Consider the following 23,783-nt stretch of genomic DNA (forward strand, 5'->3'; position numbering starts at 1 on the left):
TTATTCACGTTATTGCTTTGTCCCTAACATGCATTTACTTATACTCTATAGCCTGTTTCGGAGGAATACAAAATCCCCAAAGGTAAGTCATAATAAGACAAAAAGTCATTATTAAGAGATAAAAAGTTGAAATTATGAGATAAAAAGTCACAATATTGAGATAAAAAAGTCAAAATAAGAAGATAAGAAAGTTGAATTTATGACATAAAAAGTCGAAAATGAGATAAGGATGTCAAAATTATAAAATAAAAAGTCGTAATTATGAGATAAAAAGTTATTATGAGAAAAAAAGTCATAAATATGAGGTAAAAAGTAATATTTATGACATAAACAAGTGGAAATTATGAGATAAGAATGTGGAAATGATGACATAAGAATGTGGAAATGATGACATAAGAAAGTCAGAAAGATTTATTTATTTTTCATACACACCCAAAATCACATCTTGCACAAGTGAATGCCCTGGATTGGGATCAGGGGTAAATAAAGAATTTAAACTTAGAGTTGATTATTTTATTTCCTATTAATTTAGTAAAAAGCACAATGTAAAAAGACACCACATTGTCCAAATATTGTTACAGCATTATTCCAAATTGGAATAATTAATTTTAGTCCTCAAAATTCTACACACAATAGCCAATAATGACAATGTGATTTTTTTTTTTCTTTTTTAAATGTATTAAAAATAAAAAAAATCACACGTGTATAAGTATTCACAGCTTTTGCTCAAGAGGTGGGAATCTCCAGGCACCTCACCATTCGATTACGATTACCATTCAGGACCTACGATTCAATTAAAATTTGATTATTGATGCATCTTTAATCTACATATATATTGATACAGATTTAAATTTTTTTTAGTTTCACTGAATAAGCGTTTATCACTTACAACTTTAAAAACAATGCATTTGTAATAAGAAACAGTTAAATTAAATCCCATCACATTTATTAAATTAATGGAAATATGTACAAAACTGGAACATAAGTGCCCTAAAATAAAGGACTTGGTTGTATCTCTCAACGAGGTGGCTCGCTGCAGTCAGACAAATTGTAGAACTGTCTGCATTACTTCATTTACAATAAATAAATGGATTATCGATTATTTACGTTTACTAATCTATTTTACAATCGCCCTTTTCCGATCTGCGATGCATCTAAAAATTGATTATTCCCCCACCTCTATTATATACACATTTCTGTCTCCTACAGTCAGCTTGGTAAAAATGTCATTAACAGATATTATCTTGTGATATGTTAATGAGCTCTGTCCGTATAATATCTGGTAGGTCATAGCAGATTCTGCTGACATCCATCTGTGTTCTGTAAGGAAGCAAGTCCTGTACAGTAAACGTATCATTCTGGCCTGTCCACACTGTGAGAGAATACCTGCAAATATAACAACCAAAGGTTTTTCATTTAAAATAGGTACACAATAAATAGTTATTATTACACACAAACACATACACATATACATACATACATATACACACACACACATACATACATACTGTACATACATACATACATACACACACACACACACACACACACATGTGTATATATATATATATATATATATATATATATATATATATATATATATATATATATATATATATATATATATATATATATATATATATATATATATATATATATATATATATATATATATATATATATATATATCCATGGAGCCTTTTTCAGCTGCATATATATATATATATATATATATATATATATATATATATATATATATATATATATATATATATATATATATATATATATATATATATATATATATATATATATATATATATATATATATATATATATATATATATATATATCCATGGAGCCTTTTTCAGCTGCATATATATATATATATATATATATATATATATATATATATATATATATACATACATCACAACCATTCTAAATTAATTTGCATTTAGCCCATTTTAAATGATTTGAAATAATTACAATTAATTCAAAACACATTTTAAACATCTATTTTCTCTATTTTTTAAACTTCATAGGTCCATACAACTTTGTTGGGCTAAATGTGTGCTAAAAGACGCTTGATACTGTCACATTTTTTTTACTCGGCCGTTACACGTACGAATCTTTGGGCATCTCACGATTCGATTACGATTCTGGGGCTGAATTATTTATGCATCTTTAATTTATATGTTGTATATCAAAATTACATTGTATATTATAATATATTACAAATGTATTATGTTTAATGTATATACTTGTGCCGTCTATCCACTGTCATATATATGGCTGAAAGTGTTGCAGGCCTTACTGGATGGAATTTACTTTCACTCCTGACTAATGATATTAATCTACTTGCTCATTTCCTATTCTTATTTTTCGGTACCAACCGAAACCCTCCAGTCCCACTGGGTACCGATTCACGTAAAACCCGAGTCAGTCAAACTACCTCTAGGTAATGTTGCAATTTTCAATGCCAACAAAGAAATTGACTCAAAAAACGCTCTAATTTAAGTAAAGCAAGGCTCCACTTTTCCAAAAAGGCCCTAGATTGATGCTAATATACATTAGATTTGCTATTGATATGCTACTGATTAGCATTAGCAATGTTACATGGCCATTTTAACACCACCAAATTTGTTAATCAAAACTAAAACTAAGAGGCACTTTACAATCAAACAGCTGGTGCTTAATAAGTACAATACTTACAGAATTAAAACTTTTAGGGCGCAACAAAAAACAAAAAATAGACCGTAAACTATACACTACTGCCATCTAACGTCTTGGACTTGCAACTGTAATTGCAACTTAATGTCATACTTGAGACTCAGAAATGTGATAATGAAAATAAGATTTAACAACTGGACAGCAGTTATCATAATCAGCTCATTTTTGAAAGTTGCAATAAAAATTGAGATGTAATTGTCAAAAACAATTTATACTTATTAACACACACAAAAGTACAGAAAATTTGAAGCGTTGTGTTACCAGGTATTGGTAATTTGTACTGTATTGGTTGAAATGTGAACGGTACCCATCCCCAACTGTCTTGATTACTTTATTTAACATTGGTAAATAATTTTTTTTTAAATAATTAAAAAAAACATAGGTAAATAATATGTGGACATTTGTCCATCGATTTAGCATCTTCTACATTTTATTTGTGACTTATCAGAGAATCAATAATTTTTCCCACCTCTATCAGCTGCAGTGTTAAACTTGTTTGCGGTTTAATGCTGTTTATTGATTTTTACACGCTTTGTTTCGAGCTACAAGAAGACGACTGTTTTAAACGTATTTCCACAGGAATATTCAGTATTCAGGCAGGATTACGACTCCAGGTTTCAAAAACTTCTGTCAAGTTTGTGGGTTTTTTTGTCATATCCAAGGTGAACTGCATATATGAAGTAACGTCACAATCATCATTTGATTATGGTCTTTGCTGAACACAAATGTGGGAGGGACAGTCACCTATTGGACTCTTGCAGCAACCATGTGAGCTGAGAAACGGACTTGGCCAGAAGAGCTGCACGCACTGGGAAGGTGACCAGATGTTTGAGGCCTCGACAAATGGCCTCCATCTCATGCACCATGTCCCAACTGTAACCTGAAGAAAGTCCATATTTTAGTGAAGGTTTATACACACGATATGAAGTGCTTTACAGTAGTGTATATCAACAAAACCCACATCTGGTGAAGTTGGCACATTGTGTAAATCGTAAATAAAAACAGAATACAATGATTTACAAATCCTTTTCAACTTATATTCAATTGAATAGACTGCAAAGACAAGATATTTAATGTTCGAACAGAGAACCATATATTTTTTTTGCAAATAATCATTAACTTAGAATTTAATGGCAGTAACACATTGCAAAAAAGTTGGCACCGGGGCATTTTTACCACTGTGTTACATGGCTTTTCCTTTTAACAACACTCAGTAAACATTATAAAGCTTTTCAGGTGGAATTATTTCCCATTCTTGCTTGATGCTTGATTCTTGCTTAAGTTGTTCAACAGTCCGGGGTATCTGTTGTCGTATTTTAGGGTCCATATTGCGCCAAACATTTTCAATGGGAGACAGGTCTGGACTACAGGCAGGCCAGTCTAGTACCCACACTCTTTTACTATGAAGCAGTTGTAACACGTGGCTTGGCATTGTCTTGCTGAAATAAGCAAGCAATAACGTTGCTTGGAGGGCAACATATGTTGCTCCAAAACCTGTATGTACCTTTCAGCATTAATGGTGACTTCACAGATGTGTAAGTTACCCATACCTTGGGCACTAATACACCCCCATACCATCACAGATGCTGGCTTTTGAACTTTGCGCCTCGAACAATGCTGATAGTTATTTTCCTCTTTGTTCCGGAGGACACAACGTCCACAGTTTCCAAAAACAATTTGAAATGTGGACTAGTCAGACCACAGAACACTTTTACACTTTGCATCAGTCCATCTTACTAACCCCGTTTCCATATGAGTTGGGAAATTGTGTTAGATGTAAATATAAACGGAATACAATGATTTGCAAATCCTTTTCAACCCATATTCAATTGAATGCACTACAAAGACAAGATATTTGATGTTAAAACTCATAAACTTTATTTTTTTTGCAAATAATAATTAACTTAGAATTTCATGGCTGCAACACGTGCGGCTAATTTTTCTTTGCTAATGGCCACACTGTCTTGTTTTTAATAGTTTTCAATAAACCCAAGCCAAGGACGGAAAAGGTTGTTATTCTTTGTGCTATGGCGCCATCTTTTGGATGAGTTCGCTCACTGCAGGTGTTGCAGTTTGAAAATGTACTTCCTGTTTTAATGCTTTGAACTGGAAGTAAAACCGTTCATCTGCTCGAAAGGATTCTTCATTCATCCCTCTAAGCAAGTTTTACAATATAACTAAAACCATTCTTACTTACTCAACCACTCCATGTGTGATGTCTGTAGAGGTGTTTTCATGTATATTTGTATGTGCTAACGTAATGTAATAACACTAGCGTCGTTAGCATGAGCTAATATGCTAACACTTTTACGAGTGTCTGTGTTAGTATTATTAACTTACAATGGATGCACTCTCTTTGTATTGTTTCCGTTTCACACATTCCTCAGTAAATTCACCAAAAGGTCACCGTGGAATTATTGAGTCTGTTTAGCTAATTGGAGAGCTAGCTTCCGCAGCTAATGGGCCCATGACGATGACTTCTGTTTTGTTTGATCAGCCGTTTTACTGCCGTGTTACAGACATTGTTTGAAACAATTAAGGTATTCTGTAAATAAACATTTACAGAATATTTATGTGTAAAAAAAACTAATTTCACAACATATATATCTGCGGCTTATAGTCTGGTGGAAACATGTTTTTTTCTACTAAAGGTTATTAAGTGCGGCTAATATATGGAAACATGTTTTTTCGTCTAATAGTTAGTAGGTGCGGCTTATATTCATAAATATTTTTTTTTCCCTAAACGTTAGTGGGTGCGGCTTATATATGGACGTTTTTTTCTGTGGATCGACTACTACCAGTCAAATAGTCGGAATCACCCACGTTAGCATTCCATTCAGTTGTAAACAAATGTCACATAGGAGCATCTGTGAACAGAATGTTTCTAACTCCTGTTATTTGTTGGAGGCTAAATTGCAGAGTATTTTAGGAATGGTTGAAAGGACAGTGTTGTATGTGGTGGACAGGTGGTGTCACAGACCATCTCCTCTGTTCAGGGATGGTTTTTCACTCTTGACATAGATGGCTTCCCTCACTCTTCTTTCGTACCATCTGTCCTCCCTGTCCAGAATCTGTACATTGTAGTTCTCCCTGAGGTGAAGGTAGACAGCTGAGTCTAGACTTGAAGAGTTTGTTGTCAAAGGAGGGCTGTTCCTCCCTGAGGTGCAGGTAGACCGCTGAGTCTAGACCTGAAGAGTTTGCCCGTCTATGCTGTGCCATGCGTCGGCTTAGTGGTTGTTTTGTTTCCCCATTGTATGAATCAGTGCATTCATCATTACACTGGACAGCATACACCAGGTTGTTTTTGTGGGTGTGGGGTGTCACCCCCTGCTATTGGAGTATAACTATTTGGGGTTATGGCACCAGCTGCTAGACTAGATCTGACCAGTCTAAGACAAGATCTGAACAGTCTATAAGACTAGATGTGATTAATCTAAGTCTATGAGCATGAACTGATGAAGCCAACTTGGATGAGAGGCGAAACATCTTCTAAGAAAAACCAAACAGTCCAGTTGTGATAGATTGAATGCGCTGAGATGACAATGACCTACTAACGTTTAGAAAAAACAGATAATGTATGGAACATATTTTTTTCTTCTAAAAATTAGTTGGTGTGGCTCATGTCCCGCAGTGCTCTATAGTCTGGTAAATACAGTAAGTCTGCTTTGGCATATTTTTCTGCAAGAGTCTGTCTGATCACAATTAAACACTTGGTGCGGTATGAAGCCTGCTTCTTCAATCTCATCAATACACAAAATGGCTGCCAACGGGACACAAAATTAATGAATGCAGCGTTTGTACATAGAGACATGGTTCTCACACAGAGGCATATTCTGCGCTTTGTAAAAGTTTGTAAACCGAAAAGTTTGCAAATAGAGGGCGTTGTAAACCGAGGTTCCACTGCATGTTAAACAGAGGTGGGTAGAGTACTCAAAAATGTTACTCGAGTAATACTGTTACTTTAGAACATGACTCAAGTAAAAGTAAAAAATAGTCATCAAAATAATTACTTGAGTAAGAGTAAGTATTCTGTGAAAGAAATACTCAAGTATTGAGTAAGATGTGAGCAACTTCTGATTTATATAATGTTTTTAACGGTTTTCAGACTACAATAAAAAACTCCTTTGTCCCACACGCCATTACACTGTACAACTCCTCTCTGGGGGGGGAGGGGGGTACTAGGATGACAGGGGATGCAAAACAATAACAGTGCAATACTTTTTCATAACATGGTCACTACTGCCTAGTTTCTCTTGTTATATTCTTATTTTACTGTTATAATTTTATTCTCATTGTTGCTTTTATTTTTATTCTATTGTAATATTTTTCTGTTTTGTTTCCATTTATACCCCCATTATTTACTTTTCACTTTTAAATTCGATCTCAATTTTGTACACTGCTGCAGGAATTTTAATTTTAATTTTCCTGAGGGAACTCTCCTGAAGGAATCAATAAAGTACTATCTATCTATCTATTGTAGTGTGTGTGTGCGTGCCTGTGTGTGCGTGTGTAAAATACAAAAAGCATATACCATTTTTTGCAACTTGTTTTCTCTAGTTAGAAATGGAATGTCAACATATCTACTGACACAGATGACAGCAAATGATAACAATTTTTTTTTTACTCGTTTGAAAGAAGTCATTAAAGATGTGTGCTGCCTTGTCTGATGCTATGTCACTTTTTACAGTCACATACATTAATCTGATTTGTCAAATAATTAAGTTTCTTCTATTTTCACAGCTCCAAGTGAAGTTGTAGTTTCCATCTCTAATGTGACTGCTGGCCATACGCAGTGTGCCTCTCGTACACCAGGGGGCGTGTGTGGTCATTGCATCTTTTTTTAGCTATGTTAGAATGAAGTAGAGGCACTGCGATGAGGTGGCGACTTGTCCAGGGTGTACCCCGCCTTCCGCCCGATTGTAGCTGAGATAGGCTCCAGCACCCCCCGCGACCCCAAAGGGAATAAGCGGTAGAAAATGGATGGAGAATGAAGTAGAAGAAGAGAATGCTACATGCTAGCAAGCTAGCGTTAGTAACTTTCAAGCTACCGACCTAACAGATAAGTACAACTTTCCACTGCTCTTTGGTGTTGTTGGTAATGATTTAATTTGTTTGAATGACACTTGTGGTTTTAAAGATCACTATATATATATATATATTTTTTTTTCATAAAGAAATACAATGATGTGTAGGGATGATACTCGAAACCGGTTTTCCCGGTTGTTCGATAAGAAAAGAACCGAGTCCTCGGACTCAAATCCCTTTTTGAGAACCGGTACCCGTTATCGAGACCACTATAGTAAAGAAAAAGAGTTGGTTCTTTATTCGAACCCCTCGGAACGAATCCCGTCCCAACCAGAAATGCTCCGTGGGACATCACAAGAAATCAGTCATGTAGCTCAGTCATTAGGCGCAGATAGCGAATAGCAGCAGAAGTGCACTTTTTGGAGAGCTGTATTATTTTCAGTTTTGTGCCCAAGGGACTGATTTTATTTAACACTAGTATTATTTATACACCTATAGTGATCACAGAGACAGGTTGTTTTTGTGTTACCTTATATATTTGTTTTTCTGAAAAATCCCACTTAATATACTTTGGGTAACAACAGTCAATATTTATTTTTTTTATTTTTTTAGGGGGGCAACAGTCAATATTTATTTATTTTTTAGATTAAATTGTTTTCTTTTTTAATAAAAGTGAGCTTTTGTTAAACCAAATATTGTGTGTTTTTTTCCATATACAACAACCTATCTGGACTCGATAAGAGAATCGATAAGGAATCGGTTCGATAAGAGGATTCGATAATAGACTCGAACTCGATAATTTCTTATCAAACATCATCCCTAATGATGTGTGCTTACGGACTGTATCCCTGCAGACTGTATTGATCTATATTGATATATAATGTATATATCGTGTTTTTTATGTTGATTTAATTAAAAAAATAAAACACATTTTTTTTATTTCTTGCGCGGCCCGGTACCAATCGGTAGTTGTGGACCACTGCTTTAAAACATTAGCTGTGGGCCGCAAATGGCCTCCGGGGCACACTTTTGACACCCCTGCTATAGATAATAAAAAATTAAATCTGATAAATCTATCGATAAAAAGCAGTGCCTGGCGACGCATGCGCGTTTCTCATAACGCACAGTCACCATCTCTGCTTCAGTAAACAATGACGGTGATGGCGTCACTGTCAGCGATGCTAACTTGTCAGCCACTTCTTCAATAGACTCCTTTTGAACACTTCTCGCACATTAACACTTCAAAAGGCAAACAATTGCCTTTTAACAACTACACTACCCAGCATGCAACGGGAGTGACGAGCATGCGCGGTAGCCCCGAAAAGTGTTGTTGCATATCAATCAATATCGTCACCCGGCAACTAAGAATGAGGTTATGTTATGAGCACGCTGTGAAAGTAAACGTCAAGAACTCAGCCAACACGCCTCGTCTGCATTATTTATAATTAGATAGACAACACATATACAGTGTGATTTTGTTTTGTTTACAAGGAAAGAAAAACAAAAGTTAAAAAAGGGAAATGTCATATACTGTATGTATGTGCTGCGGTTGCTTTAAGAACGTTGCGAAAGCTGCCGTAAAGGAGGTGCGTTGCTAGCCTGGTTGCTATGTTTCCGGTTGGTCGTAAAAGTGTTCGTCATGTGTTTGTACCCTGCTCAAATCTCTCAGTAAAGTTATTCATTGGATTATACCTTTTGTTTTGAACTTTATTACACCTTGGAGCGCTTTTTCCCGTCCATTTTTTTCCTGCTTTCGCTATCTGCGCCTAATGACTGAGCTACGTGACGCCATTTCTTGTGATGTCACACGGGCATTTCTGGTCGGGACGGGATTCGTTCCGAGGGATTCGAATAAAGAACCAACTCTTTTTCTTTACTATAGTGGTCTCGATAACGGGTACCGGTTCTCAAAAAGGGATTCGAGTCCGAGGACTCGGTTCTTTTCTTATCGAACAACTGGGAAAACCGGTTTCGAGTATCATCCCTAGTCACCACTTTGTCAACAAATGCGTGAACAAGTTGAACAGTTTAAGAAAAACCTTTCTCAACCAGCTATTGCAAGGAATTTAGGGATTTCACCATCTACGCTCCGTAATATCATCAAAGGGTTCAGAGAATCTGGAGAAATCACTGCACGTAAGCAGCTAAGCCCGTGACCTTCGTACTGCATCAACAAGCGACATCAGTGTGTAAAGGATATCACCACATGGGCTCAGGAACACTTCAGAAACCCACTGTCAGTAATTACAGTTGGTCGCTACATCTGTAAGTGCAAGTTAAAACTCTCCTATGCAAGGCGAAAACCGTTTATCAACAACACCCAGAAACGCCGTCGGCTTCGCTGGGTCTGAGCTCATCTAAGATGGACTGATACAAAGTGGAAAAGTGTTCTGTAGTCTGACGAGTCCACATTTCAAATTGTTTTTGGAAACTGTGGACGTCGTGTCCTCCGGACCAAAGAGGAAAAGAACCATCCGGATTGTTATAGGCGCAAAGTTGAAAAGTCAGCATCTGTGATGGTATGGGGGTGTATTAGTGCCCAAGACATGGGTAACTTACACATCTGTGAAGGCGCCATTAATGCTGAAAGGTACATACAGGTTTTGGAGCAACATATGTTGCCATCCAAGCAACGTTACCATGGACGCCCCTGTTTATTTCAGCAAGACAATGCCAAGCCACGTGTTACATCAACGTGGATTTATAGTAAAAAAGTGCGGGTACTAGACTGGCCTGCCTGTAGTCCAGACCTGTCTCCCATTGAAAATGTGTGGCGCATTATGAAGCCTAAAATACCACAACGGAGACCCCCGGACTGTTGAACAACTTAAGCTGTACATCAAGCAAGAATGGGAAATAATTCCACCTGAGAAGCTTAAAAAATGTGTCTCCTCAGTTCCCAAACGTTTACTGAGTGTTGTTAAAAGGAAAGGCCATGTAACACAGTGGTGAACATACCCTTTCCCAACTACTTTGGCATGTGTTGCAGCCATGACATTCTAAGTTAATTATTATTTGCAAAAAAAAATTAAGTTTATGAGTTTGAACATCAAATATCTTGTCTTTGTAGTGCATTCAATTGAATATGGGTTGAAAAGGATTTGCAAATCATTGTATTCCGTTTATATTTACATCTAACACAATTTCCCAACTCATATGGAATCGGGGTTTGTAAATAATTGTGATAAAAATAAATGTAACAATCGGAATGAAACTCAATGTACTAAAATATACTCAAGTAAAAGTAAAGTATGTTGCATTAAAATTACTCGACAAGTACAATTTATCTTAAAAGTTACTAAAGTAAATGTAGCATTAAAATGTTAAAATAGGCCTTCTCTGCTGGCCTATCATAACCAGAAATCATTAAAGATAAAAGTAATTTTTTAATTTACTTTCCCTAAATAGCTAAAAGTATTCATATTCTCTTCATGTCATATTATGCTCGTTCCAGTGCTGTTGTTTTTTAGTTTTAGTTGGTATCCAATCAGAATTCAGCTAGCTTATATTGCCATGCTGTACGAAATCAGCCAGAGGCTTTCAGAATCAACAATGCTGGCGTCCGTGCACTGTAAGCGATCTGGGACATACAGGTGATAGACAGTTGCGATAGCCAATCAGATCACAAATTGTTGTCAGTAAAGCCTTCTAGATGGCCTGTGACATTTACGCATCCTGTGATTGGATACTCATCGGGACCGTTAGCGGATGAATTTGAGAACACATAGAGACAGTTGCAATAGCCAATCAGATCACAAGTTGTTGGCAGTAGCCTATCCAAGTAGCCTGATGTTAACGAGACTGTGACTCACTTGTCACTCCAAAGTGAGTATCCAATCACAAGACTCAATTTAGCAGGAAGCAGGAAGTGTTGCACCGTAGCCAGACCGGGATAGCAGAGAAGGAGAACAAAACGTTGATTCTGGCGATGAAATTGGGAACAGCGTCGAATAGGTCCTACTAATTGTGAGTTCAAATACTTAATTTTTTCACTTTTAATATGTAGTTTGCTATTTTAATTTTGACAGTACCATATAAGAGATGTTTTAATTGCTGATGCATTCTAATTGATTTTTAAATGCGCCAGAAAATAACCCGTTTTGTTTACTGTTGATGTGATCAATGCCCAGTAGGGCGTAAATGTGTTCCTTTATAGTATTTCTCCAGCAATGGTCATGTGGTGACATCAATGATGGTATTTTGAGAGGTAATCTTTGAAGTCGGACATCACTGAAGGCTTAGGTGGGGAACGCACGGCCCGCCACTGCCCAGCTCTAATGCCCACACTGCCAGAGTCTGTTCAAAACTAAACAAGTAAAGTTCCGGCACCTTACTGTCACCAAAAAGAAGTAAAAAAAAAAAAACGTCACCTGGATTATCAGTCCCAGCAGTCCAGCCAGTTGTCCAGCCAATAGAAAGCACAACGTTACTGGGAAGCGTTCTCACAATACTCAGGAAAGCTTGAGGTTCCAACGGTGCTTCTTCACCTCCAGGTCCTGGGAGGATATCGGCGTTGACCCACACCGGAACGCGGACCTGAGACAGTACCTTTTGCAACATGGAGGCGGAGAGAGACACCGCCTCCAGGCTTAACGGAGAAAACTCAAGGTTAGCATCAAACTCAACCTCACCTTACTTGGGAAGAATGCAATCTGTTGTTACATATGTGTCACCTCTTGAAGTCTAGTTTCACACCCTTGTTGTGCAGCCTGACTCTTTCAAGCCACTCCTTCAGAGTGATGTCACTGTCAGTGTCAGGGGGGTGGGCCATGATCGGCTCTTTGGGGTCAGAACCTCTCATTAATATGTCCGCTTCAATCATATGAGTGGGACCTACGAGCACAAGTAATGTTTGTTTTGTTACTGAAAGTGTAAAAGTCTTCACCATGCTGTTCATGTACGTATCAGAATCAGAATAGTTTTTATTGCCATTGTTTGAGAACGGGTTCACAAACTACGAATTTTTATTGGTGCAATCGTGCAACATAAAACACATAACCCAGAATAGGTAATAAAAAGAGCTGTAACTGAGCTATCAGATCTTGTTATTGTTCATGTGCCTGATGGCCGAGGGGAAAAACTGTTCAGGTGGCGGGAGGTGTGGGTCTGGATGGACCGTAGTCTCCTGCCTGAGGGGAGAGGGGAGAATAGTTTGTGTCCAGGGTGAGAAGAGTCAGCTGTGATCCGACCTGCACGCCTCCTGGTCCTGGAGGAGAACAGGTCCCGGAGGGATGGGAGGTTGCAGCCAATCACCTTCCCAGCAGCACGTACAATGCGCTGCAGTCTATGCTTATGCTGGACTGTGGCGCCGGGGAACCACACGGTGATGGAGGAGGTGAGGATAACATTTGACAACCAAACAATTAAACAAGGAGACTCGGTAAAGAATCTGGGTATTATCTTCGACCCAACTCTCTCGTTTGAGTCACACATTAAGAGTGTTACTAAAACGGCCTTCTTTCATCTCCGTAATATCGCTAAAATTCGTTCTATCTTGTCCACTAGCGACGCTGAGATCATTATTCATGCGTTCGTTACGTCTCGTCTCGATTACTGTAACGTATTATTTTCGGGCCTCCCTATGTCTAGCATTAAAAGATTACAGTTGGTACAAAATGCGGCTGCAAGGCTTTTGACAAAAACAAGAAAGTTTGATCATATTACGCCTATACTGGCTCACTTGCACTGGCTTCCTGTGCACTTAAGATGCGACTTTAAGGTTTTACTACTTACGTATAAAATATTACACGGTTTAGCTCCAGCCTATCTCGCCGATTGTATTGTACCATATGTCCCGACAAGAAATCTGCGTTCAAAGAACTCCGGCTTATTAGTGATTCCCAGAGCCAAAAAAAAGTCTGCGGGCTATAGAGCGTTTTCTATTCGGGCTCCAGTACTCTGGAATGCCCTCCCGGTAACAGTTAGAGATGCTACCTCAGTAGAAGCATTTAAGTCCCATCTTAAAACTCATTTGTATAATCTAGCCTTTAAATAGACCCCCCCTTTTTTTAGACCAGTTGATCTGCCGTTTCTTTTCTTCTCTCCTCTTCTCCCCTGTCCCTTGCGAGGGGGAGTTGCATAGGTCCGGTGGCCATGGATGAAGTGCTGGCTGTCCAGAGCCGGGACCCCGGGTGGACCACTAGCCTGTGCATCGGTTGGGGACATCTCTGCGCTGCTGACCCGTCTCCGCTCGGGATGGTTTCCTGTTGGCCCCGCTGTGGACTGGACTCCCGCTGATGTGTTGGATCCACTGTGGACTGGACTTTCACAATGTTATGTCAGACCCACTCGACATCCGTTGCTTTCGGTCTCCCCTAGAGGGGGGGGGTTACCCACATATGCGGTCCTCTCCAAGGTTTCTCATAGTCATTCACCGACGTCCCACTGGGGTGAGTTTTTCCTTGCCCGTATGTGGGCTCTGTACCGAGGATGTCGTTGTGGCTTCTACAGCCCTTTGAGACACTTGTGATTTAGGGCTATATAAATAAACATTGATTGACATTGATTGATTGAGGATGGACTACATGATGGCTGAGTAAAATTGCACCAGCATCTCGGTCGGCACCTTAAGTTTCCTCAGCTGCCGCAGGAAGTACATCCTCTGCTGGGCCTTCTTGATGAGGGAGCTGATGGTCGGCTCCCTCTTGAGGTCCTGGGTGGTGGTGGTGCCCAAGAAACGGAAGGAGTCCACAATGGAGATGGGGGTGGGAGAGTCAATCAGGGTGAGGGGGGATGGTGGGGATGTGACTTTTCTGAAGTCCATGATCATCTCCACTGTTTTCTGGGCGTTCGGCTCCAGGTTGTTGAAGCTGCACCAGCACGCCAGCCGGCCCACCTCTCTCCTGTAGGCGGACTCGTCGCCATCCGAGATGAGCCCGATGAGGGTAGTGTCGTCCGCAAACTTGAGCAGCTTTACGGACTGGTGACTGGAGGTGCAGCAGTTTGTATACAGGGAGAAGAGCCAGGGGGAAAGTACACAACCCTGAGGAGTACCAGTGTTTGTGGTTCGACTGTCCGAGTCAATCTTCCCCAGCCGCACGTGCTGTCTTCGGTCTGTCAGAAAGTCATTGATCCAACTGCAGAGGGAGTCGGTCGGGCACGCTGAGCTGGTAGAGCTTGTCTCGTAGCAGTCCAGGGAGGATGGTGCTGAAGGCAGAGCTGAAGTCCACAAACAGGATTCTAGCGTAGGTTCCTGGGGACTCCAGGTGCTCCAGGATGAAGTGGAGGGCCAGGTTCACTGCATCATCCACAGACCTGTTGGCTCTGTAGGCGAACTGCAGTGGGTCCTTGAGGTGGGGCAGGACCAAGCGCTCAAAGGACTTCATGACCACAGACGTCAGCGCCACCGGCCTCTAGTCATTAAGTCCTGTGATCTGTGCTTTCTTGGGGACAGGGACAATGGTGGAGGTCTTGAAGCACGACGGCACGCGGCATAGCTCCAGAGAGGTGTTAAAAATGTCAGTGAAGACAGGAGCCAGCTGATCCGCGCAGTGTTTGAGGGTGGAGGGGGAGACACCATCCGGCCCGGGGGCCTTCCGCGTGTTCAGCTTCAAGAACTGCCGGCGTACATCCTCCTCTCGGATAGAAAGGGCCTTTAAAGTCCTGTAATGTCCTTGGAGTCCTTTAAATCCGTTAATGAAGTGCTGGCGTTGGTGGGGAGAGCAGAGCTTTGATGAGCTGAAGGCCGTTTATGACGACAGTAATGTATGTTGAGGCCCTGAGCGAGAGTCCGGTCATTCAGGGCCTGGGGGGCTTTGGGCTTATAGTTCTTAAGGGCCCTTAGCCCTCTCCAAACGGCCGCAGAATCATTCGAGCTGAACTGTTCCTGTAGATGGTTAGAGTACACAGATTTCGCTTTCTCCACTTCCCTGTTGAAGTGGTACTTTGCTTCTCTGTAGGTACTCCGGTCCCGCTTCTCCACGCAGCCTCCTTCTTCTTGCGCAGCTGTCGTAGCTTGGGTGTGTACCAGGGCTTGTCATTGTTATAACAAGCCCTGGTGTGCGTTGGAATGATGCACGCCTTATTGAACTGAATGTATGAGGTCACAGTGTCCGTATACTCGTCCAAATTGTCCATGGCCGCTCCAATTGGCTCCCAGTCTGTCGTCTCCAAACATGCGCGCAGCTCCTCCACAGTCTCAGCGGTGTAACACTTAATGGTCTTCATAACAGGTTTAGCCTGTTTCAGTCTTTGTATGAAGGGATTAAGTGCACCATCACGTGATCTGATGTCCGAAAGCAGCGCGCGGGACTGCATGGCGTGCCTTACTTATTGTAGTGTAACAGTGATCCAAAGTGGTCTTCTCTCTGGTCGGGCATTTAATAAACTGCCTAAACTTGGGTAATTCCTGGCTCAAATTTCCCTTGTTAAAGTCACCAAGTACGATAACAAGAGAGTCTGGAAAAGACTGTTCCACATGTAAGATCTGGCCTGCAAGCGTGCGCTGAGCGTCATGCACGTCCGCGCTGGGCGGTATGTAGTCAGCCACCAGTATGCATGAAACAATCTCACGCGGTGAGTAAAAGGGCTTACAGTGAATTAAAAGATATTCCAGAGCAGGAGAGCAGTGTTGGGATATCACCGTCACGTCTGTACACCAGTTGCTGTTGATGAAGAAGCAGACTCCACCGCCTCTTGCTTTGCCGGAGAGCCCCGTGTCTCGGTCCGCGCGGAGAAGATGAAAGCCCTCCTGTTGAACCGCGTTCAGGGTTAAGAAGGTTGAAAACAAAACATTGTGCGCGCAGCAGCATTCGTGAGGGAGGGGTAGAGATAGAGAGAGCGAGAGAGTTGTGATAAACGCGCATGCGTCGAGGCTCTGCTTTTTATCGATAGATTTATCAGATTTTATTTTTTATTATATATAGCAGGGGTGTCAAAAGTGTGCATTTTTGTAACATTTTCCTTGTTTTATTTGGCAAGTTGAAAGAACATGGCGCCAGTATGCTGTTATTTTTCAATAAAATACTGGAAAGGATAGAAATGTAGTTTGTCTTTTTTTATCCGATTATTAATCGATTAATCGAAGTAATAATCGATTATCAAATTAATCGTTAGTTGCAGCCCTACATTTAATGTATTTTTCTCCTGGTCCTTATTTTAGACAGGTCATAAAAAATTTCAATAATTATCGCTATTGACAGCTATAAAACACTAACATTGTGATACATTTTTCAGCCAAAGCCATAAAACAAATTATTATTTTCATCTAATCGTGGAATGCGCATACTAACACCAACATACAGTGAAATAATTGCTACTAAAAATGCAGCTTTTTTGGATGCAGAGACTGAATCGATGGGCAAGTGTGCATGTGTACCTCATGTTGTGACCGGGTGACTCTATATACTGTTTATGAAGTTTATTTTCGACCGTGTTTGGAAAGAAATCGGGTTGACAACTTCAAGGTATATATTTAAAACAGTGTACATGTCAGGTTTGTCACTGACAGTTTAGTTATGTTTTGAGTTTTTCCTGTCTGTCTTTATTTCCTGTAAGCGCTCTTATTTTGTCTTTAATTCCTGCTTGTATCCCTGAGTGCTTTTTCCCCTCAGCTGTGGCTGATTGGCACCTGGCCACATCTGGTGTCAATCAGCCAGCTACTATTTAGTCCTGCTTTGCCCTCCAGTCAGTGCTGGAGTATTGTCATTTCTACTTGTCGATGTCAGTGTAGCTGGATGCGGTAGCGGTAAGCTATATTCTGTAGCTGTTTGTAGCTTGCTGTCTTTTTGTTCCTCGTCTTCCAGTTCCTGTTTCCCTGGCATCCTGTTTCCTGTTCCTAGTTCCTGGTTTGTGTTTTTTCTTTATATTTTTGGACATTAAATAATGTTTTCCCGCTCATTGCCTATCGTCATCTCTGCATCTTGGGGTTCGTCACCAACACACTCTGACAGAATACTCCAGCATCCTAACACGACTTTGATGGCGGAGAGGCTTGACAGGAGTCTTGGGATAATGGCTAAATTAAAGACAAGTTTGGCCGCTTTTCAAGCCCTCTCCCACCCACCCCTGTCTGTGGGCCTATCTGGGGACGTCTGGGATCCGTCCCTTGAGGGGGGGGCTATGAGTAGCTGTGCAGCTGAGGAGGCACAGCTACTCCTCACACAAGTGGGTCTGCAACAGACGCCACCATGCAGTCCGGTGGGCCGGCAGACGCCACCATGCAGTCCGGTGGGCCTGCAACCTATGGCGCCATCATCTCCGGTGGGCCGGCAGACGCCACCATAATCTCCGGTGGGTCTGCAACCTATGGCGCCATCATCTCCGGTGGACCGGCAGACGCCACCATCATCTCTGGTGGGTCTGCAACCTACGGCGCCATCATCTCCGGTGGGTCTGCAACCTACGGCGCCATCATCTCCAGTGGGTCTGCAACCTACGGCGCCATCATCTCCGGTGGGCCGGCAGACGCCACCATCATCTCCGGTGGGTCTGCAACAGACGGCGCCACCATCATCTCCGGTGGGTCTGCAACAGACGGCGCCACCATCCTCTCCGGTGGGCCAGCAGGGGTCGGCACCATCCTCTCCGGTGGGCCAGCAGGGGTCGCCACCATCCTCTCCGGTGGGCCAGCAGGGGTCGGCACCATCCTCTCCGGTGAGCCAGCAGGGGTCGTCACCATCCTCTCCGGTGAGCCAACAGGGGTCGCCACCATCCTCTCCGGTGGGCCAGCAGGGGTCGCCAACATCCTCTCCGGTGGGCCAGCAAAGGGCGCCACCATACTCTTGTCGGCCATGGATGTGATCGTTTCACGGATGACCGCCTCGCAAATTGCGGCGGCGTTCAACTCGCCGTCGCCACCTGACTCTTCCCCGCTGGTTGCGGGGACACTTGGCCTGGTGGCCCACTGCCTTGTCCTCCCTCCACCCCCCCGGTGACTTTGGACTGTTTTTTTTGGGGGGGAGGGGTGTTCTAGAACGTCTGGTATCCGTTGTGGGAAGGGGGGCTACTGTCAGGTTTGTCACTGACAGTTTAGTTATGTTTTGAGTTTTTCCTGTCTGTCTTTATTTCCTGTAAGCGCTCTTATTTTGTCTTTATTTCCTGCTTGTATCCCTGAGTGCTTTTTCCCCTCAGCTGTGGCTGATTGGCACCTGGCCACACCTGGTATCAATCAGCCAGCTACTATTTAGTCCTGCTTTGCCCTCCAGTCAGTGCTGGAGTATTGTCATTTCTACTTGTCGATGTCAGTGTAGCTGGATGCGGTAGCGGTAAGCTATATTCTGTAGCTGTTTGTAGCTTGCTGTCTTTTTGTTCCACGTCTTCCAGTTCCTGTTTCCCTGGCATCCTGTTTCCTGTTCCTAGTTCCTGGTTTGTGTTTTTTCTTTATATTTTTGGACATTAAATGTTTTCCCGCTCAATGCCTATCGTCATCTCTGCATCTTGGGGTTCGTCACCAACACACTCTGACAGTACAGGGGTGTCTGACCTTTTTCCACCAAGTGCTGGCCGCAAACTACAAATTCAAAGCATGCGGGGGCCATTTTGATATTTTTTTAGTCTGTAAAAAAATGCTGAAAACAGAAATTACATACATATAAAGACATAACTTTGTGCATATTTACCAACCTTAAAACCTCCGAATTCGGGAGATTGTGGGGGTGGGCGGGGTTCGGGGTCGGGGCCTGGGGGCGGGGTTAAGAGGGAGGAGTATATTTATAGCTAGAATTCACTGAAATTAAAGTATTTCTTATAATTATATATGTATTAGGGCTGTCCGATAATGGCTTTTTGCCGATATCCGATATTGTCCAACTCTTAATTACCGATACAGATATAAACAGATACCGCTATATATACAGTCGTGGAATTAACACATTATTATGCCTAATTTGGACAACCAGGTATGGTGAAGATAAGGTCGTTTTTTTTTTTAATTAATAAAATAAAATAAGATAAATAAATTAAAAACATTTTCTTGAATAAAAAAAAGTAAAACAATATAAAAACAGTTACATAGAAACTAGTAATTAATGAAAGTGAGTAAAATTAACTGTTAAAGGTTAGTACTATTAGTGGACCAGCAGCACGCACAATCATGTGTGCTTACGGACTGTATCCCTTGTTATATATTGATATATAATGTAGGAACCAGAATATTAATAACAGAAAGAAACAACCCTTTTGTGTGAATGAGTGTAAATGGGGGAGGGAGGTTTTTTGGGTTGGTGTACTAATTGTAAGTATATCTTGTGTTTTTTATGTTGAATTAATAAAAAACAAACAAAAAAACAATACCGATAATAAAAAAAACGATACCGATAATTTCCGATATTACATTTTAAAGCATTTATCGGCCGATATTATCGGACATCTCTAATATATAAATAAATGATAATAAATAAATGGGTTATACTTGTATAGCGCTTTTCTACCTTCAAGGTACTCAAAGCGCTTTGACAGTATTTCCACATTCACACACACATTCACACACTGATGGCGGGAGCTGCCATGCAAGGCGCTAACCAGCAGCAATCAGGAGCAAGGGTGAAGTGTCTTGCCCAAGGACACAACAGACGTGACTAGGATGGTAGAAGGTGGGGATTGAACCCCAGTAACCAGCAACCCTCCGATTGCTGGCACGGCCACTCTACCAACTTCGCCATGCCGTATATATATATATATATAGTACAGTAAACAGTAATGAAAACACAGTTCTACTAACTGTACTGTACTTACTGCTTACTTAAAAAAACAAAAAACACTTACCTTTCACTATTTGAGTAGCTTTTGTTCTGCCATTTGAGTACTGGCGAGCGATCTCTGAATCCGGGAACATATCCTTCACGGATTTGTTGAAAACATCCGCAAATGAGAACGGAATGTTGCTTGCAAAGTGGCCCATAATACTGCGTTGCCGCCGCCTTGTGGATGTTGTGTGTCAGTGTATTAACGTGCCGGCTGGAATAAACACACGCTGAGAAATAGCTCCGTACCTGCCTACTTTATGGGTTATAGATAAACCTATGGATAACGGAGACATATATAATAGTCTCCTTTTCAGGTGAGAGACGACGCTAAAGGCAGTGCCTTTAAAGCACGCCCCCAATATAGTTGTCCGGCTGGAAATCGGGAGATTTTCGGGACAATGGTTGTCCCGGGAGATTTTCGGGAGACGCACTGAAATTCGGGAGTCTCCCAGAAAATTGGGGAGGGTTGGCAAGAATGCTTTGTGTGTTATAGTAACAATATTAGTCATATATGATACCGATATTGGAGCCTTGAGCATTTGCTAATACCGATATTGATCCGATACGATAACAGCACTCATAATACATACCTTAATATTTTGCAGTGAGCAATGTTAGAAAACCGAACATTTTAGGTATGACAAACACTAAGCTAATTATTATCAACTGTCTGGAATTGACTTATGCTGTCTTAAGTTGAAGTTTGAACTAGTTTGTTTAGCGACACCTAGTGGTCACAACAGCTTTGCATGAGAAAATGTGCTGCAGGACTGCTTGTTTGCTGTTATCGCACCGATATTAATATCAGATCAGGACACCCCTAGTTATTGCTATCAAAATTGTAGCTTTTTCCTCACTACATTATGTATTTTTGTCCTTTTTTCTTCTATTTTTATTTTATCTATTTAATTTTTCCTCCAAAAAATATGTTGTGGACCATCAAAACCCATGCTGCAGGCCGCAAATTGCCCCACGGGCCACACTTTGGACACCACTGGTGTGCCATTTAAAACATACATGTTATGATACTTTTGGAGAGGGTGGGGAGTGGTGGACCAAAACACGTGTTATGAAAAAATACATCAAAGCATATCCAATACATGTTATGAAGTGTTTTCAATGTAGATCAATGAAATCATCACATAAGTGTTGTGTTGTATCGTTATGTGTGATTCAAACGAGTACACTGAAGGTAAAGGTGACTGCTGCGATTCATGGGCGTTCCACTTCTCAAGTCGGAAATCAAAAATGGCCACATCCACAAAAGTTATTTATGCGCTTACCTTGTCTGATTAAAAAACAACTTCTGGACAAATATGAGCTCCTTCTGCTGTGTGTGTGTATGTTGAATATTAGCTGTGTCTCAATTCGGGGGCTGCATCCTTCCAAGGACCCAGCCCATGCGGTCGACAAATTGTGGGTCCTGGCGAGAGTCCTCCAGCAGCGGCTGGAGTGATATTAATTGGGACAGTCTAGCCTACGGGACACTTCCTGGTCACGTCAGTTGTCCCCTCCCTTACATTTACATCACGTATCTGCTGCTCGGTCGCCCGAGGTTTACTAATGACGAATTGAAGAGAAGAATGTCCAATAGTTTTTTTGTGTTCTCTTGGTCCTTTACCTTATTCCAGAGGAAGTGGCTAAGAGCCCCCGGGCACTGCCGACGTCTGATTTCCCTGATCACGGGAGATGGTTGTCATGGAGATGTGTCACGTGTTGACAAGCGTTCTAAAGCTGTTATTCCTAATTATTAGTTAATGATAGATTTTTATGCTTGTGAATGCTTGTTGGAGTGGGACATGTACCGTATTTTTCGGATTATAAATCACAGTTTTTTTCATAGTTTGGTCATGGGTGCGACATATACTCCGGAGCGACATATGTGTGAAATTATTAACACATTACCGTAAAATATCAAATAATATTATTTATCTCATTCGCATAAGAGACGAAGCAAATGGCAGCAATCGTCATACACACGTCAGCAATCGTCACTCACACGTCAACCAGTAAGAATTTGCCGGGGGAGGGTCATGGCAGAAGTGTATTGTGGGTCATAGGATGCTAACTGCTATATGCTATATGCTACTGCCGTAGCTATTAAAATGGATCACATCAACATTGGCGGTAACTTATAAAAACTGAGAAGGGCTGAACTAAAATGGCACCGAAAAGGAAATCATATACTGCAGATTACAAGCTGGACGTAGTGAAATATGCAGCAGAGAACGGCAATCGAGCAGCAGAAAGAAAGGAAACGGCGCATACCAGAGGCGACACTGGGGAGGAAGATTTCATCTGATTTAGCGATCGGAAGTGACAGATTGTTTGGTAAACGTATAGCATGTTCTATATGTTATAGTTATTTGAATGACTCTTGCCATGATGTGTTGCGTTAACATATCAGGCACGTTCTCAGTTGGTTATATGTGCGTCATATGGCGTACACTTATTCAGCCTGTTGTTCACTATTCTTTATTTATTTTAAATTGCCTTTCAAATGTCTATTCTTGGTGTTGGATTTTATCAAATTAATTTCCCCCAAAAGTGTGACGTATATATGTTTTTTTTCCTTCTTTATTGTGCATTTTCGGCCGGTGCAACGTATACTCCGGAGCGACTTATAGTCCGAATAATACGGTACATTTAAAAACATGACATCCAGAAGATGTCCCAGAAAGAGTCCTCACGGTCTATCCCTACCACAATCTCTTATTTAGCAGTTACTTTATTAATATTCAATTCACAATTGATGTCCTTTTCTAATCGTGTAACATTGCTTGCAATATAGCCAGTAACAGTCAATATTGGAATAGTATAATATTACTATTATCATATACTTATTTGCAATGAAGGCAGAGGAAATGAATCACAACAACTGCAGTTTCAGTACATGAGTTTATTAGTTTGTATAGGTTATAAAAATACTTAGTTTTTAAATGATCATCCAAACTGGTATAAACGTGTTTGTGTCATTTCTTTTTGCTCTGTTGTTGTCCAAGTCCTCCTTGATTATTCTGCACGGAAAAAAAAGCAGAAAAGTTAAACACAAGATCACAATAATCATTGATAGAAGTGAACATTTTCAAATAACATTCAAATGTACACAAAAAAACAGCAATAATCATTATTGGTTCATTGATGCACATGTTTATAGTACTTCAATTTTCTGGCCACCTATTAATAGAACATAATTAACTTATTGCAGTTTAATAAAGTAAATTAGAAAATATCGGGTTTTACTTTCAAACGTTGAAAAAAGCTCCAGGCACGAAGCTGTCTGCAATGGCCGGATATATGTCTCTCCCTCTGGGTAAAGAGAGGGGCAGAGCACGGAGGTCG

At 40.8% G+C, this 23,783-nt stretch overlaps 1 protein-coding gene across 5 annotated transcripts in view; it reads right to left on the reverse strand.

The window, feature by feature from the left end:
• Window positions 1-409: 409 nt before the first annotated feature.
• The window catches only part of fam151b (family with sequence similarity 151 member B), a 28,811-nt gene continuing 5,437 nt past the window's right edge, over window positions 410-23,783 (reverse strand). The window contains exons 1-6 of one of the 5 annotated variants that reach the window (XM_062051040.1): window positions 20,461-20,573; window positions 19,321-19,376; window positions 12,432-12,591; window positions 12,129-12,346; window positions 3,478-3,613; window positions 412-1,386 (exon numbers count right to left, since the gene is read on the reverse strand). In XM_062051040.1, the coding sequence (XP_061907024.1) occupies window positions 1,230-1,386; window positions 3,478-3,613; window positions 12,129-12,346; window positions 12,432-12,580 (660 nt within the window). In that variant the 5' untranslated portion in view covers window positions 12,581-12,591; window positions 19,321-19,376; window positions 20,461-20,573 and the 3' untranslated portion in view covers window positions 412-1,229. Of the gene's footprint in view, window positions 1,387-3,477; window positions 3,614-12,128; window positions 12,347-12,431; window positions 12,592-19,320; window positions 19,377-20,460; window positions 20,653-23,783 lie in introns of those variants that run through there. The other 4 variants (XM_062051038.1, XM_062051036.1, XM_062051039.1 and 1 more) reach the window with 4 other exon arrangements.

This window comes from Entelurus aequoreus, linkage group LG06, assembly GCF_033978785.1.
Source record: "Entelurus aequoreus isolate RoL-2023_Sb linkage group LG06, RoL_Eaeq_v1.1, whole genome shotgun sequence".
NCBI classification, from domain to species: Eukaryota; Metazoa; Chordata; class Actinopteri; order Syngnathiformes; family Syngnathidae; genus Entelurus; species Entelurus aequoreus.